General features: G+C 36.5%; 1 protein-coding gene across 1 annotated transcript in view; it reads left to right on the forward strand.

The window, feature by feature from the left end:
* Positions 1-13285, forward strand: part of KIAA1109 (KIAA1109 ortholog) — a gene marked incomplete at its 5' end in the record, with an annotated part of 75877 nt that extends 62592 nt beyond the window's left edge. The window contains 13 exons of the mRNA XM_010020481.1: positions 485-544; positions 1226-1452; positions 1945-2145; positions 2349-2479; positions 2956-3079; positions 4101-4210; positions 5686-5776; positions 6314-6376; positions 8053-8297; positions 8774-8989; positions 9138-9318; positions 10731-10923; positions 13107-13285. Of these exons, the coding sequence (XP_010018783.1) occupies positions 485-544; positions 1226-1452; positions 1945-2145; positions 2349-2479; positions 2956-3079; positions 4101-4210; positions 5686-5776; positions 6314-6376; positions 8053-8297; positions 8774-8989; positions 9138-9318; positions 10731-10923; positions 13107-13285 (2021 nt within the window). The remainder of the gene's footprint in view (positions 1-484; positions 545-1225; positions 1453-1944; positions 2146-2348; positions 2480-2955; positions 3080-4100; positions 4211-5685; positions 5777-6313; positions 6377-8052; positions 8298-8773; positions 8990-9137; positions 9319-10730; positions 10924-13106) is intronic.
* Positions 13286-13311: the final 26 nt, after the last annotated feature.

The raw sequence follows: 13311 nt of genomic DNA on the forward strand, positions 1-13311 counted from the left end.
ACTGCTCAACCTTCCCCAAAAAAGATAAAGACAAGATTTTGGCCTTTTGAAAGCAAAATAATATGGATCTAAAAGGCTGTATTCCTTTGTTGTTTTCCTTTATTAGTAACTTTTTTGCTGTATGTCTCATTGTAAGCATTCAAGTTGTGTCTGACAAATGTTGGAAGAGTTGGATGTGTTGCTTTGATATTATTATGTAAGATCCCAGTGAAGCTTTGATAGTTTAATATAGATGATTTTCATTTATATATACATATATATCTTCCATTATGGTAAAGATCCTAGAACTTGTATGGAATATCAAGTTGGTATAGAATTGGATGTTATCAAGTAGCTTCACTTTAAATAAGGAAATATATTTAATGGTCTAACTACACTCGTGCTTTAATTGTAGAGGGCAAGAGAGGTGGAATTTCATGGGGCTGGTCTAAAGCAACTTTCACTGGCTGCCTAATTAGTGTATGTGCTTATGTGCTTCATATAGGTGTTGTGCCAGATGGTACCTATGAAGTGTGTTCTCGGACAACAGGACAGGCTGCAGCAGGTAATATGTTGTTGTTTGTTAGTTTGTTTTTTAAATAAAAACACATGCCACAACTATTAAAAATTTACCTCACATAGGATTGTGAATGGTGAAAACCAAGATGAATCGATTCAGAAGGAAAAACAGTATCTTGTGTAGTTCTGCATAAAGCAGCATCTGTATTTTGATGCTGAAAGGTGGCACTCATTAGAAAAATCCTGTGAAGACAGGGCATTCAGCTGGCTCATTACACTTATAACATCTTCCAGCATCATTATTCAAGACTTGACACTGTAAAAAGGTCAGAATTTTTATAAGCAGATAATCATCCTTTAGGTTTCTTGCTGTTAGAAATCCTGGTCTGGAATAGTATACATGCCTGCAATTTTAAGAGCTGAAGTTTGAGATGGTCCTGGTCATCAGCTTGAATGCGAGACATGTATTTTAATTAGGTTAGTCTGTACACATCACTTCTTAAAGAAAAAATGATGTAGCTTGAAATACTTCCAGCAAGCATTTCAGTTGTGCGATTTGTTTTTCTTGGAGTGGGCAGAAAAGACAGTTCTTCGTAACTGATAAACATTGTCTTAGCTAACTAATACATAACTCAGTGTGGGGGAGTTAAAAAAAAAAGGCAAAAAAAAAAAAACCCACAACAAAAAAAACCCCAAAAAAGCATGGTTAAACTTTTTTTTAATGCAGAAAGTAGTAGTGCTGGAACCTGGACACTGAATGTGTTATGGAAGATGTGTGGTATTGATGTCCACATGGATCCAAACATTGGGAAAAGACTGAATGCTTTAGGCAACACCCTCACAACATTGACAGGAGAAGAAGATATTGATGATATTGCTGACCTCAACTCTGTGAACATAGCTGACCTTTCAGATGAGGATGAAGTTGACACTATGTCTCCCACTATACATGCAGTAAGTGAATCAACCGAAATACGTGCTAATAATTGGAAGTCTTCAGTCAAATGCGAAGATCTGTCTTTGAGTCCAGCATGCTATTTCTTATAGCTCATGTAACTCCTGTTGCAAATCAAAGAAGTTTGTGTGTTAAGTTTTCTAACTCCATATTTCAAAGGCCAGAAATGACAGATCATATTTCTGCCAGTGTTATGTGGAAATAATCGACCTGGATTTGAAAATATGGAGACACAATACCTAACTTCAGGTACCTGAATTGGAAAATCTGTGGCTCTAGATAGGATTTTTTGACAGAAGATTAAGTGACTAACATGAGTAAATTAGAAAAAATTCTTTTTTGGTACTTCTAACCGATACACTGCTGACCTTGCTTTTTTGGTTTCACATGAAAACATTTTAACAGGTATTCTTTAATGGTTATCTTAAATGTTTCTTGCTTGCCAACAGTGCAAACATCCCAGAACACTAACGTTCCTGTTTGTTGTTTAGAAATCAGGTGGAGGTTCATTATGTGGAGATGCACGCAAGCTAACATTTGGGCAGCGGATTGTAAATCACCTACTGGGTTTCAGCCCCCCAAACCATCGATACTCTGTTCCTGTAGAATTTCTATTGGGGTCAGCGAAGTGTGATTCTCTTCAGTCTAGCAGATCACATATGAAAGCAGGGAGATCCTGCTCATGGGGACATGTATGTAGTAGTTACAGTGTGTCTAACTGAATGATGGGGTTTGGATCAGTGGATAAAAAGCCAATCAGATGCCTTTTGAGATGAAACTGATTCTTTTGCATGCACTAATCCATATTTTAAGGTGTGAAATTCACTTTGCTTGTTAGATTGTATTAATGTCTAATTTTTTATGAAAGCTTTAATTAAATGTTTATTTTAAACAGGAGATTGTTGATCACCGACGACAGGGAGCTTCTAGTATCCAGACTGGAGAACAGCGAGGAAGAAAATTTGTGAAACGCTTGGTTGATATTAGAGAACTCAATGAGCAAGCTAAAGTTATTGATGATTTAAAGTAAGTTGGGTTTAGCTTCCCCTCTGTCTGCAAGGGGAATGCAGAGCTCGGTAACTATATGCTAAATAATGAAGAGGAGGCTTCTTTTACTTCCTGTGCTTGGAATAAAATTGTTGTCACCAGTCAGAGGGCAGTTGTGCCTGAACTTTGGATTTTAAGTGAAATGTTTCTTCTAATACAAGTTCAAGAATTAAAATTATGTTTTGTGCCTGCCTTTTCTCAGTCTGTGAATGCTTTGGGAAACTGATTCTTTCAAAATAGCAGGTGCTTTACAGAGTTTTTTTTAACCATTTAGTGGTGTGTTGATGATAAATCTTCAGTAGTTATATTTGGCACTGGTCATGAGTAACTAATAAAAAAAAGAGAAAATGGGATAATTCTCAGGCAAAGCAAAACATCGTTGGAACACAGATTTTTGAAATTGTAAGAATAATGGCACTGATTTGTAAGATAACTCAACTGTGATTTATCTCCAGAAAACTAGGTGCAAGTGAAGGAACTATAAATCAAGAAATTCAGCGCTATCAGCAGCTGGAGTCGGTGGCTGTCAATGATATCCGCCGAGATGTTCGTAAAAAGCTACGGAGATCCAGTATGAGGGTGAGCAGTATAATGCACTTGGATTGCATATTTTGTTGGAACGAGATGAGCTTAAGGTCCTTTCCAACCCTAACTATTCTATGGTTCTGTGATTCTATGTTGATTAAAGCAAAGAAAATGTTAGCAGTGGAAAAGGAGGTTAAGATCATCAAGTAGTTCAGCAACCCCTTTACCTTTAGGAGAGGGCAGGGAAAGGTTTTTCTCCCTTGTAATAATAGAGTTAGGAAAATTGGAATTTTACAGATATTATAATATAAATGGGTTTATTCGCACACTCACAAGAAATAGTAAAAAAAAAAAGTGGTTTTGAAAATGTCATTTACTCTTTCAGCAGATTTTAAAATTACTCTTTATTGGACTGAGGGGTGCAGATGCAGAGGCAAGCATGTTAACTGCTCGGGCAAATGATAGATACCTGTTGCTGTTCCACATGGCATGCTTTCTATAAGCATGTTCTGTATATATAAACGTATGGTACATTTGCTGAGTTAAGTGGTATAAAAATAAGATCAAGCTACCAGGCATAGACACTAGAAGAAACTGGACAAAACCCAAGCAGCGTTGCTGGTAATCCACAAACGTGTGGCTGTTTTCCCAGACCCTGATAACAAACCTGGCAAAACATGATTTTCAGGGTGTCCTAGTACATGAGCTCCAAGTATGCTGCTTCAGTAATAAGAAAAGATCTTTCAAGTAGTAATCTGTTTGCAGGTCTTTCTCAGGTGCTCTCATTTTAGCTCATGTTTGTCTGTTACTGTAGTGGTAACTAGGAAGGATGTCTGTTGAAGTGGTCAGACTAATTAGCTTTGGATGTACATTTCTCCTGGCAATGGGATGTTACAACTTCAGCAAGTATGAAAATTGAACGTGTATCCAGCAGCAAGATGAAGATGCTGGCACATGTGAAAAGAGACACATTTAAAAAAAAAAATGTTTTTACTTTCCTGGCACACTTATGGAAAATAGTATTTTATTTCCCTATTTTCTCTGTTGCTGCATTTAAATACTATTTTTGTTTTAGGCTGCCTCCTTGAAAGACAAATGGGGTCTCAGCTACAAACCCAGCTATAGCCGATCTAAGACTATTTCAGCATCAGGAAGACCACCTCTGAAGAGAATGGACAGAACAAGGTAAGCTTCTGGGAAGTTGAGATCTGTGATAGCAACAACAGCCTATGTAACAGAGGAAGCATTAGACTTTGGCTGTAAAAGTCCTTTCACTATAGGCAGCGGCTATTTGTGGTGGAACTAGATAGGAGGAGGTAACTTTGGAAGACAGACATGTTCTAACAACTTTTCACCTTTTTTGAAACTTATTTTTCAACAGACTTAGTAGTTTGTCAAATGAGAACTTTCCACTCTTCATCACCTTAGGGTTTTCTACAGAATCCTGCTTTCAAGACATACTGAAATACCGTAAAAAAAGGAGAACTGGCATAGTGTGACCATTTCAATTCCTACACTTGATTTGCAATCACATGCCTTAAAGGGCTGTTGTAATGAGAAGAAGAAAGAGAGATGCTTTTCTTTTCTTTTCTTTTCTTTTTTTTTTTTTTTTTGGTGAATGATAGTTTTTTTTTAATCTCTTCATATTCATAATGTGTATTGCTTTGATTTCGTCATGGCTGCTGAGCAAACTGCTGTAGTTGTATAGTGATGCCTCCTAGTAAAGTGTTTGCTATGGTTTTAGAATACGTGTGCTTGAGTCTATTGCTCCTGCAGATCTAGCTGAAGCATTTAAATTTTGAATTAAAAAAGTGCTGCATTATAATGTATTAAATGGGAAATAACTGAAAATTAAAAGGTTGAGAGGAGTGTTAGAACTCTTTGGAATCTCCCCCCCCGCCCCGGCCAAAGAAAATCTCAATAGAAATTTACTGTGAAAATATCAGAAAACAGATATTCCAGAATAAAACCAGCTTTATAAACACTCTAATGTGCCCTTGGAAAGGAATCTCTCTTCTGAATTAATTATCATTCTTGATAATTAAAGCAGAGCAAGTGTTGAAGGCATGAAGGTTCTTGTTCAAGATCTGTCAGATGAAAACTGCTTTCATTTTACCTTCTCACAAAGTTTTCTGAAGAGAAAATGAAATTGTATGAAAAAGATGCTGGGGCTTTTCTGTTGCTCTATGAGAAACACTAAGTTCTGAAAAACTTAGTGGGTACTTTGGTTGTGAATGGGAAGTGGTATGTATACACTATGAGGTCAAATGATCAATTTCAGTTGCCTCACAGAATGCATAATCTGCCAACCAGCTTTATGTCCCATGTGGTAGATCATGTATATCTTACTTTTCTGTAATTTTTGCATGTTTGCTCAGGATTGAAAAACTTGCATAAAGAAATAAGCAGAGACTGGCTAGGGATAGACTACTGGCCAAACAATGTGTAGCCTCCTTTTCTTTCCTTCTCTCCCTTCCTTTGTCCTTTTCATATACCTTAAGCTCTTAAATCATGATTTTATACTTTTTTTTCTGCAACAAAATTTTAAGTACTGACTATTTTTTTTTTATTGCCTTATATTTGTGTAGTTACACTTTTGCATGAATGTAAAATCCTGTAGTAAAACTTAGCAAGCTATTCTGTTTCCCTCTTGCTTATAGCTCTCGACTAGGAGACAGTGAAGACCTCCCAGATATCCGTGTAGATGCTGCATCTCCTGGGCCAAGAGTAACTTTCAACATACAGGATTCTGTAAGAATTATTTTATATGCCAAATAGTTATATTTCCCGTGCCACTTGGTCACAAGTTCATGAAATAGGTATACATAGGCAGATCTGAATTGCTTGTATGCTTTCGTGTGTCTGTTTCTGTTAGTGTGGGCCTCAAATCATGGATAGGTTTTGGAAGATAGATTTGATTTCATAGAAGACAGATGTGTTTTGGTTTCTTAACTCAGAAATTAATCATTGGAGAAAATACTTTTTTGTTGTTGTTTTTTTTTTAATAGGCTGACAGTAGTAATGCAGTTGTTTTGGATTTTTTAACAGAAGTGTGCAAAAAATCACTTAGTGTTTTTTGTGTTTGAATGTATTTAGAGTTTTGGAAGTAGGTATTAGTTTGCTGTAACCCTACAGGTGTATGTCTGTATGTTTGAAACGGAGTGTTGAACCATTGACTTGGTCACTATGTTTTCTCTTTTGAAGATGTTCCTGTTATGTTGGTTTTGCATGGCTGAGATTACTGTTATTGTTTTAATTTATATCTTTTTTTTTTCATTTCTAATTAAGTTGAATAAAACAGCTTTGGGGATTGCACAACAATCCAGCTGTCCAGGGGAAGGGTATTTTCAGGTATTTCTGAGAAAAAAAAAATAAGTATTCTTTGCTAGAGAACTAATTTTTCTCATAGGGAGTTGCTTTTCAATGCTTCATCTCTTTTTGCATGCAGCTAAACAGAATGTATATAAAATATGCAAATATTTAAATTTAAATATGTAAAATAAGCAGAAGAACATGATTGTGATGAGCTTTCCACAGTGTTTCTACATCCTTATGTAGACCTAAAACTTGCTAGTTTTTGTAAAATGAATTATTGCAATTTTTGTTTGTATATTTATGAAGACTGATTAACCCTGATGTAAAGTGATGTAAGTCTGGCCTTGAAATGTGCTTTACAAGAGGATTTTAGTATGTGTCCCTTCATCTGTTTACATTGTGTTCCAAGATTGCAGGCATCAAAACCAGTACAAAATAAGTGCTAGGTGGGAGGACATCTTCCCACACTTCAATTGCTGTTGGAATTCCTATGCTTAATGCAGAGTAATCTATTTTCAAATAATAGTGAGTAGGGAATGTGTAAGAACTTAATACCCAGGAAACAAATGATAGAGATTTTAAAATGCTTTAAAAAACATGTTTAGCGAAAATAGTAAAGATTTATTTTTCCTTAAAAAAACCCCAAAACAACGAAAAAACCAATCATATCAAAACAAACCAAAAAAGCCCCAAAGAAACCAATAAAACAAACCAAAAAACCCAACAAATGAACAAATGAAAAAACAAACTGAAGAGATAGTAACATACTTTTTTCCCCTTCCAACTCACCTCACACTCCCAGGAAATTAATTCATATTTCTGAGAGAGAGATGGAAATGAAACATAGAAATGTGCTTTGCACATTTAAGTATTTTCACATTTAAAAGCTATCCTACCTTTTGTTGTTGTTACATATAAACCTGGTTAGCTTAATTTTTGTCAGCATAGCAAAATGCTATCAAATAATTAGAGGTATCAAATGTTGACTAATAAAAAAATCATAATTCTTACTGACATATTGTCAGTTCTTCAGCAGAGGCCTAATTTGAATTTGCAGACAGCTGTGTAGCTCTATAGTAACACAGCGTAGGTAGTGCTGGTGTTAAACTAGCACTTCTAGATATTTTTCATAGGCATTTTAAGAAGTTAATGTTCGAAACTTGCTTGTGTGGTGCTCATGGTGTGCTTTATGTGAGAAACAGGAGGCCCTTTTTGGAAATTTGGCGTGAAGTTTGTTTTGTGTTAAAGCGTGTGTGCCCGAGAGCGCAGCCCAGAACTGCAAACTGGTGCCGTACATTCTGCATTAGCATCCTGCATGCATACCTCACTAATACTCCTCGGGGCCTCACCCCTCTACGAGGTTCATGATGATTTTTGCTGCCTTCTGTTCTTTCCAAATATTTTTAAAATTGAAATGAAATGTTTCCATTCCTTCTGATTGTGGGAATTGGGCAGAGCATGATACGTATTTAGCTAACAGATTGAGCTCAATCACTAGGCAATGGCAAATGTCTCCCCACCAAGCTTTAACTTCTTTCTTTTTCATAATCTGTCTTGCAATTTCTACACCTGCAGTCTCTGTATTATGAGGAACTTGGGAGTGAGAGTTTCTCACAGCACTCTTGCTTTTTTATTTCCGGAGCTATCTAATGCATTCTTGATGGAGATGGTGTCGGTGGAAATTTAATATCTTTTTGTCTTTTTACAATCAGTTTCCAGAGGAGACAGAAATGGACCTTTTGTCTGTAACTATTGATGGTCCCTCCCATTACTCATCTACTAGTGAAGGCTCATGCTCAGTATTTGGTTCACCCAAAACTCCAGTTGTCTTCTCACCCGGCATTCCCTTCCAGCCTGAAGAAGGACGCCGGGATGACAGCTTATCATCAAGCAGTGAGGACTCTGAGAAGGAGGATGACCATGAGAGAGAGAGGACGTATTTTTATAGGAAACCGCCGTAAGTGATGGTCCTAAGGAAGAGCACAGACATTAAGAAAATTCACATGAAATATTGACTTGAAAGTTACAAAATCTGTTAACTGATGGGGGCTTGAGTTTTGCCTGAAGTGTCTATGTGGGAAGCAGGGGAAGTTGTGTTCAGCAGAGGTGACTGTGAGCAGCAATTCTGATCTGGAAAGGATGCAACTGTGAGAAATGTCAGGGCTTGGAACAGACTAAAAGACTTGGAAAATGAGCTGTTTGGGGCACGGGGCAGGTTTTAGAGGGACCAAATGACAGATTTGTCAAATACAACAAACTTTCAGTGACTATACCTCCCTAAAGTACAGGTAATAATGTAAATATTTACAAATATGGAAATTAATATATATATTTTTGTGTTCTTAAAAGAGTGGATGTAGTCTGAGAATGCCTCCTACCATCTGTTCAGGTAAATGTCATGCTAATGTCTAATCCACAACTGTGCCTGTGCAGGAGTACGTCTCGCAAGAAAGCAACAGGCTTCGCTGCTGTCCACCAACTGTTCACTGAGCGCTGGCCAACGACACCTACCAACAGAAGTATGACTGGTACAACCACAGAGAGAAATATTGACTTTGAACTTGATATCAGGGTTGAAATTGATTGTGGAAAATGTGTACTGCACCCTACAATGCTTCAGCAAGAACATGATGACATAAGTTTACGAAGGTAATGTAGTTGATACTACAAATTTGTTTTAGGCATCTCTAGGTTTTTTTAACACTAGAAAATATACTCTTACTAATACTACTCTAATTAATACTAATACAAATGAGTATTAAGCTTGCTTTATTAACATGAAGTCTATTTATTTTAGGAGCTATGATCGGAGTTCCAGAAGTTTGGATCAAGAGTCTCCTACAAAAAAGAAGAAATTTCAAACTAATTATGCATCTACTACTCACTTACTTGCTGGCAAGAAAGTGCCATCATCTCTACAGACAAAATCTAGCGATGTGGAAACAACAGTGTTTTACATTCCTGGGGTGGATGTAAAGGTAAAAGGAGTATACAACTTAGCAGGGAAGCACTCAGTCTTTCTCTATGCTCAAATATGACTTCGAAGTAAATATAGTATGTACAGGTTCATGTATACAGAGCACACTGGCAAGGTCTTTTTCAGTTATGTAGGTGCTGCTGAAATAGGAATAATATAATACTACATTGAAAAATGGTAGATGCTTTTACTCTGGTTTTCTTAAGGGTGAAACCCCCCAAAATCTTACATGTACTATCAAAAATAGAACCATGTCAAATGATGCTCCGTAATAAACAGTGTATGTGATACTAGATAATGAAATCAGTTCCATAAATATTTGGGTGTCTGAAATTAGACTTTTGGTTTGGTTATTTTCTCCTCTCACAGGTAGTTTATATAGTATGCCTGTTTTAAACAAAGGAGGAACCATTCACTGTTGGTAATTCAGGGGAAGGGCAGCTTAGCAGTTGGCCCGCTAACACATGAATCTCTCTTGCTGTGTCTTCTGTGTTGCTTTTTATAGCAGCCAGAGTCTTGGTATAAAAACTATTCTTTTAGGATGCTGTTCTCCCAAACACTGTCAGACTGTACAATCCAAGAAAGGGTCTCAACAGAAGTGTTCTTGTATTTTGTAATTTGAAATCCTGTGGAGTAAGAACAGGGGAAAATAAGTCAGTGCTGCATAGACACTTCAAGGAATCCAGCTGAGGCGACACCATAGATCAAATGCTCGTCCCTTGAAACGACAGTCTGGCTTAGCTAGCCTTTTGATGCTGAAAGGCTATGTGTGTCCATTTTGCAGTATTTCAGGCTATCTTCAGGGATAACAGTTATGCCTCGGGTCCTGCCATTGCCTTCAGTCAAATTTAGGAATAACTAAACATTCTCTACAGCTTTTGTTATGTTCTGTATTTTCATTGATAGTGTGTTATGCACATACAGAATGTGTGAACTCTTGGATTTTATTTTATTATTTTATTTTTTTTAATGCAACTTTCTGGATGCCAATGTTTAGTAGAGGAGTAGTTTCACCGTGCAGTAAGGCAAAAAGCAAGCTATGCAGACAGGAACAAATAGTTGGCAGCACAGGATGTCTATGATGTAAGAGAGTGAAGAAACAAGCTTTAGTCATTGTTCCTAATAGCTCATTCCTCTGTTTCTCTGTGTTTCCTTGATATTTTGTTTATAGTTTATGGATATTTTTTTTGTTTTGGGTTTTGGTTTTTGTGGGGTTTTTTTGTAGAAAGGCGTCAGATCCTTTATGTGCACCAGCTTTATCTGTAGAATATGAACTGGAATATAACGTATCTTACAGTGGTATTTTTGTAAATAATGGAAAAGAATCTTTTTGAAGGGAAGGAGTGACAGCAAACCACTATGTAGAAATTGAGCTACTTGTATGAAGTAAATTGATCTTTCTTTGTTTTCCAGTTGCACTACAACTCCAAGACTTTAAAGGCTGAATCGCCAAATACTTCTCGAGGATCCTCTTTGCCAAGAACCCTTTCCAAAGAGTCCAAGCTGTATGGTATGAAAGATACTGCCACATCTCCTCCTTTATCTAGCACTACCCACAGCAAGACTAACACCTTACTTCCTCCCCAACCCCCACCCATTCCATCAGGTACTTGTAGACAATAACCTTCTAAAACTACCATGGATATATATATCTTCCTTTGTGTAATCTACTAGCTTTAGATCTGTCTGCGCATTACCTGCACTGTATTTATTAAGTCTTAACTTTGGCTGCAGAAACCCGATCCCAGAAGCATGAATGCAAGTGATAAAGCTGCATTTTTAGAAATCACTTGCCAAACCAGTCACAGTAATATTTCTGTCATAATCACCATGTCCCAGTGATGGGCTGTCACAGCGTTCTCCATGTTTTCATCAAACAAAATAATGCTTAATACTGGAAAGCAAAGTTTATGTATCTGTATAAAAAGCAAGCACTGACTATTTTTTTCCCCTTGTATTTTGAAGAATAAATTCAGATGAATCCTTCCTCCCATACATTACACTATTCAAAGAATACTTTCAGCTTCTAAGTGCCTTCTACTGCACACGTAATGCATAAATTATTGCTTTCTGGAACTGGGTTATTTCTTAAAATACTGAGGCAGCTGTGTAGGTGTATTTGTATTAATCAAAATACCAGACTAGTGTCCTCAGCTGTTGCAAGCCCTTAAATAACCATGCTTTGCAGTAACATGAGTTCCAATACTGAAAGTTTTGGTTTATCTCAAATGATTCCTGTTTTCAAGCAGGAGTCCATTGTTGCATCATGTCAGATCTAGAGGTATGTAGATTGCACCTCCAACTTCTGAGACATCCACTCTTCTCTCCTTTGGCATTTGAGTATCACTCTAAAAACAAGCAAAAATTTTGTCAAAACTTGAAAAGACAGCAAATTAATAACTGGAAAACATTGTAGGGGTTGTTTGGGGTTTTTGTCCTTGTTTTTTGGGTTTTGTTGTTTGGTTGTTGTTTTTTTTTAATAAAACCAGTGGAGATGTTGGGAGAGAAGAGTGAAATGGGGACACCTTTCTGAATTATCCATGCTGTTGAACCATAAGCTCTTACTCCTTTAAATGTTCATTCTTTTTATGATTACTGAATGTTGCATAATCTTGGTTTATACTACTTCAATTTTGTTCTGTATTTTCTTATCCTCTTTCTAATCTTTGCCTTTGAATTTCTACCATGTCATGTCCAGTTACTGAGTCTTGCTTTTATGTCTGTAAGCTCTACATGTGGCTGGGGATCTTACAGAAATTGCACTTGTATGAGGATATAAAATGTCTCCCAAAACTAGTGATTGCAATTACTGTATTTCTTTATGCACTGTATTTTTGTAAATATTTATTAGTTCTTAATTGTTTTGAAACACATTTATTGGTATTTTTTATTACTTTTTAAATATTACTTCTCCTCTGGAATGGAAACCACCTTGTCTTGTTCTCTTTGGTCTCCAGCAAGAGCAAGATAGGACAATCTAGTCAGAGGCACTAGACAGAATAGTTTGCATTGAATAGCCTGAAAATTGAGTGCTTGGGGGCTTTTTTTAGCAAATAAAAGGATTTTTAAGCTCCATTTGAGTCATTTAGTTAATGTTTATATTTTTCTGGGAGAATTGAGAATCAGTATCCTCATTTATTTCTATTAATTTTAAAGCTGTGTTTCACAGAGACAGTAATTGAGCTGGTACTAATACCTTCTGCGCATATTTATATGTTGGTGAGTGTGGATCCAAGTGCTGGCCTCTTCCACAGATTTAGAAGACAACAATCTTTTTATGAGTTTATATTCTGGCTAGCTCCAGGCTTTTAAAAATGCAGTTATTCTTTGCATAAATATAGTAGGACTTGTCATTTACAGTTTTAATTTTCAGGTGTATTTTCTCAGTTTAAACTTACATTCTGCTCGGGCTAGTTTATCTGTTTTTCCTAATTCCACTTCCAGTCACTGTGGTTACTTTGCATTGTGTATTTGGAGAAGAATTGTGTGTCTGATTTTGGTGCTGTTTTTTAAAAAGCAAATTGGTAATAATGACATAAGACTTTTTGGTCAATAACATGGGCAATGGAATTACAATCAAGCCTGACAGACTAACAGTGGGGTTTGCACTTTTTTTTTTAATGAGAACTTAGGGCTTAATTTTTTTCTAACTGATCTGATTTATGTCTTTTCAGATGAGGATACAGAGAATTAAAGAAAACAGCTGTTAGTTATGAAGTATCTTCTAATGTTTACCATTTACAGTTGAGTGGTATTATATCAGACACATTTATCTTTTAAATGTTGCAGCCAAAGGGAAAGGAAGTGGTGGAGTGAAAACTGCTAAACTATATGCGTGGGTTGCACTTCAGTCCTTGCCAGAGGAAATGGTGATTAGCCCTTGCTTACTGGACTTTCTAGAGAAAGCTCTTGAAACCATTCCGATTACACCCATTGAAAGGAATTACACAGGTAAGTTGCCTATTTAGAATCATACAATCATAGAATAGTTAGG

The sequence above is a fragment of the Nestor notabilis genome, unplaced genomic scaffold (genome assembly GCF_000696875.1).
Source record: "Nestor notabilis isolate BGI_N333 unplaced genomic scaffold, ASM69687v1 scaffold14258, whole genome shotgun sequence".
Classification (NCBI taxonomy): Eukaryota; Metazoa; Chordata; class Aves; order Psittaciformes; family Psittacidae; genus Nestor; species Nestor notabilis.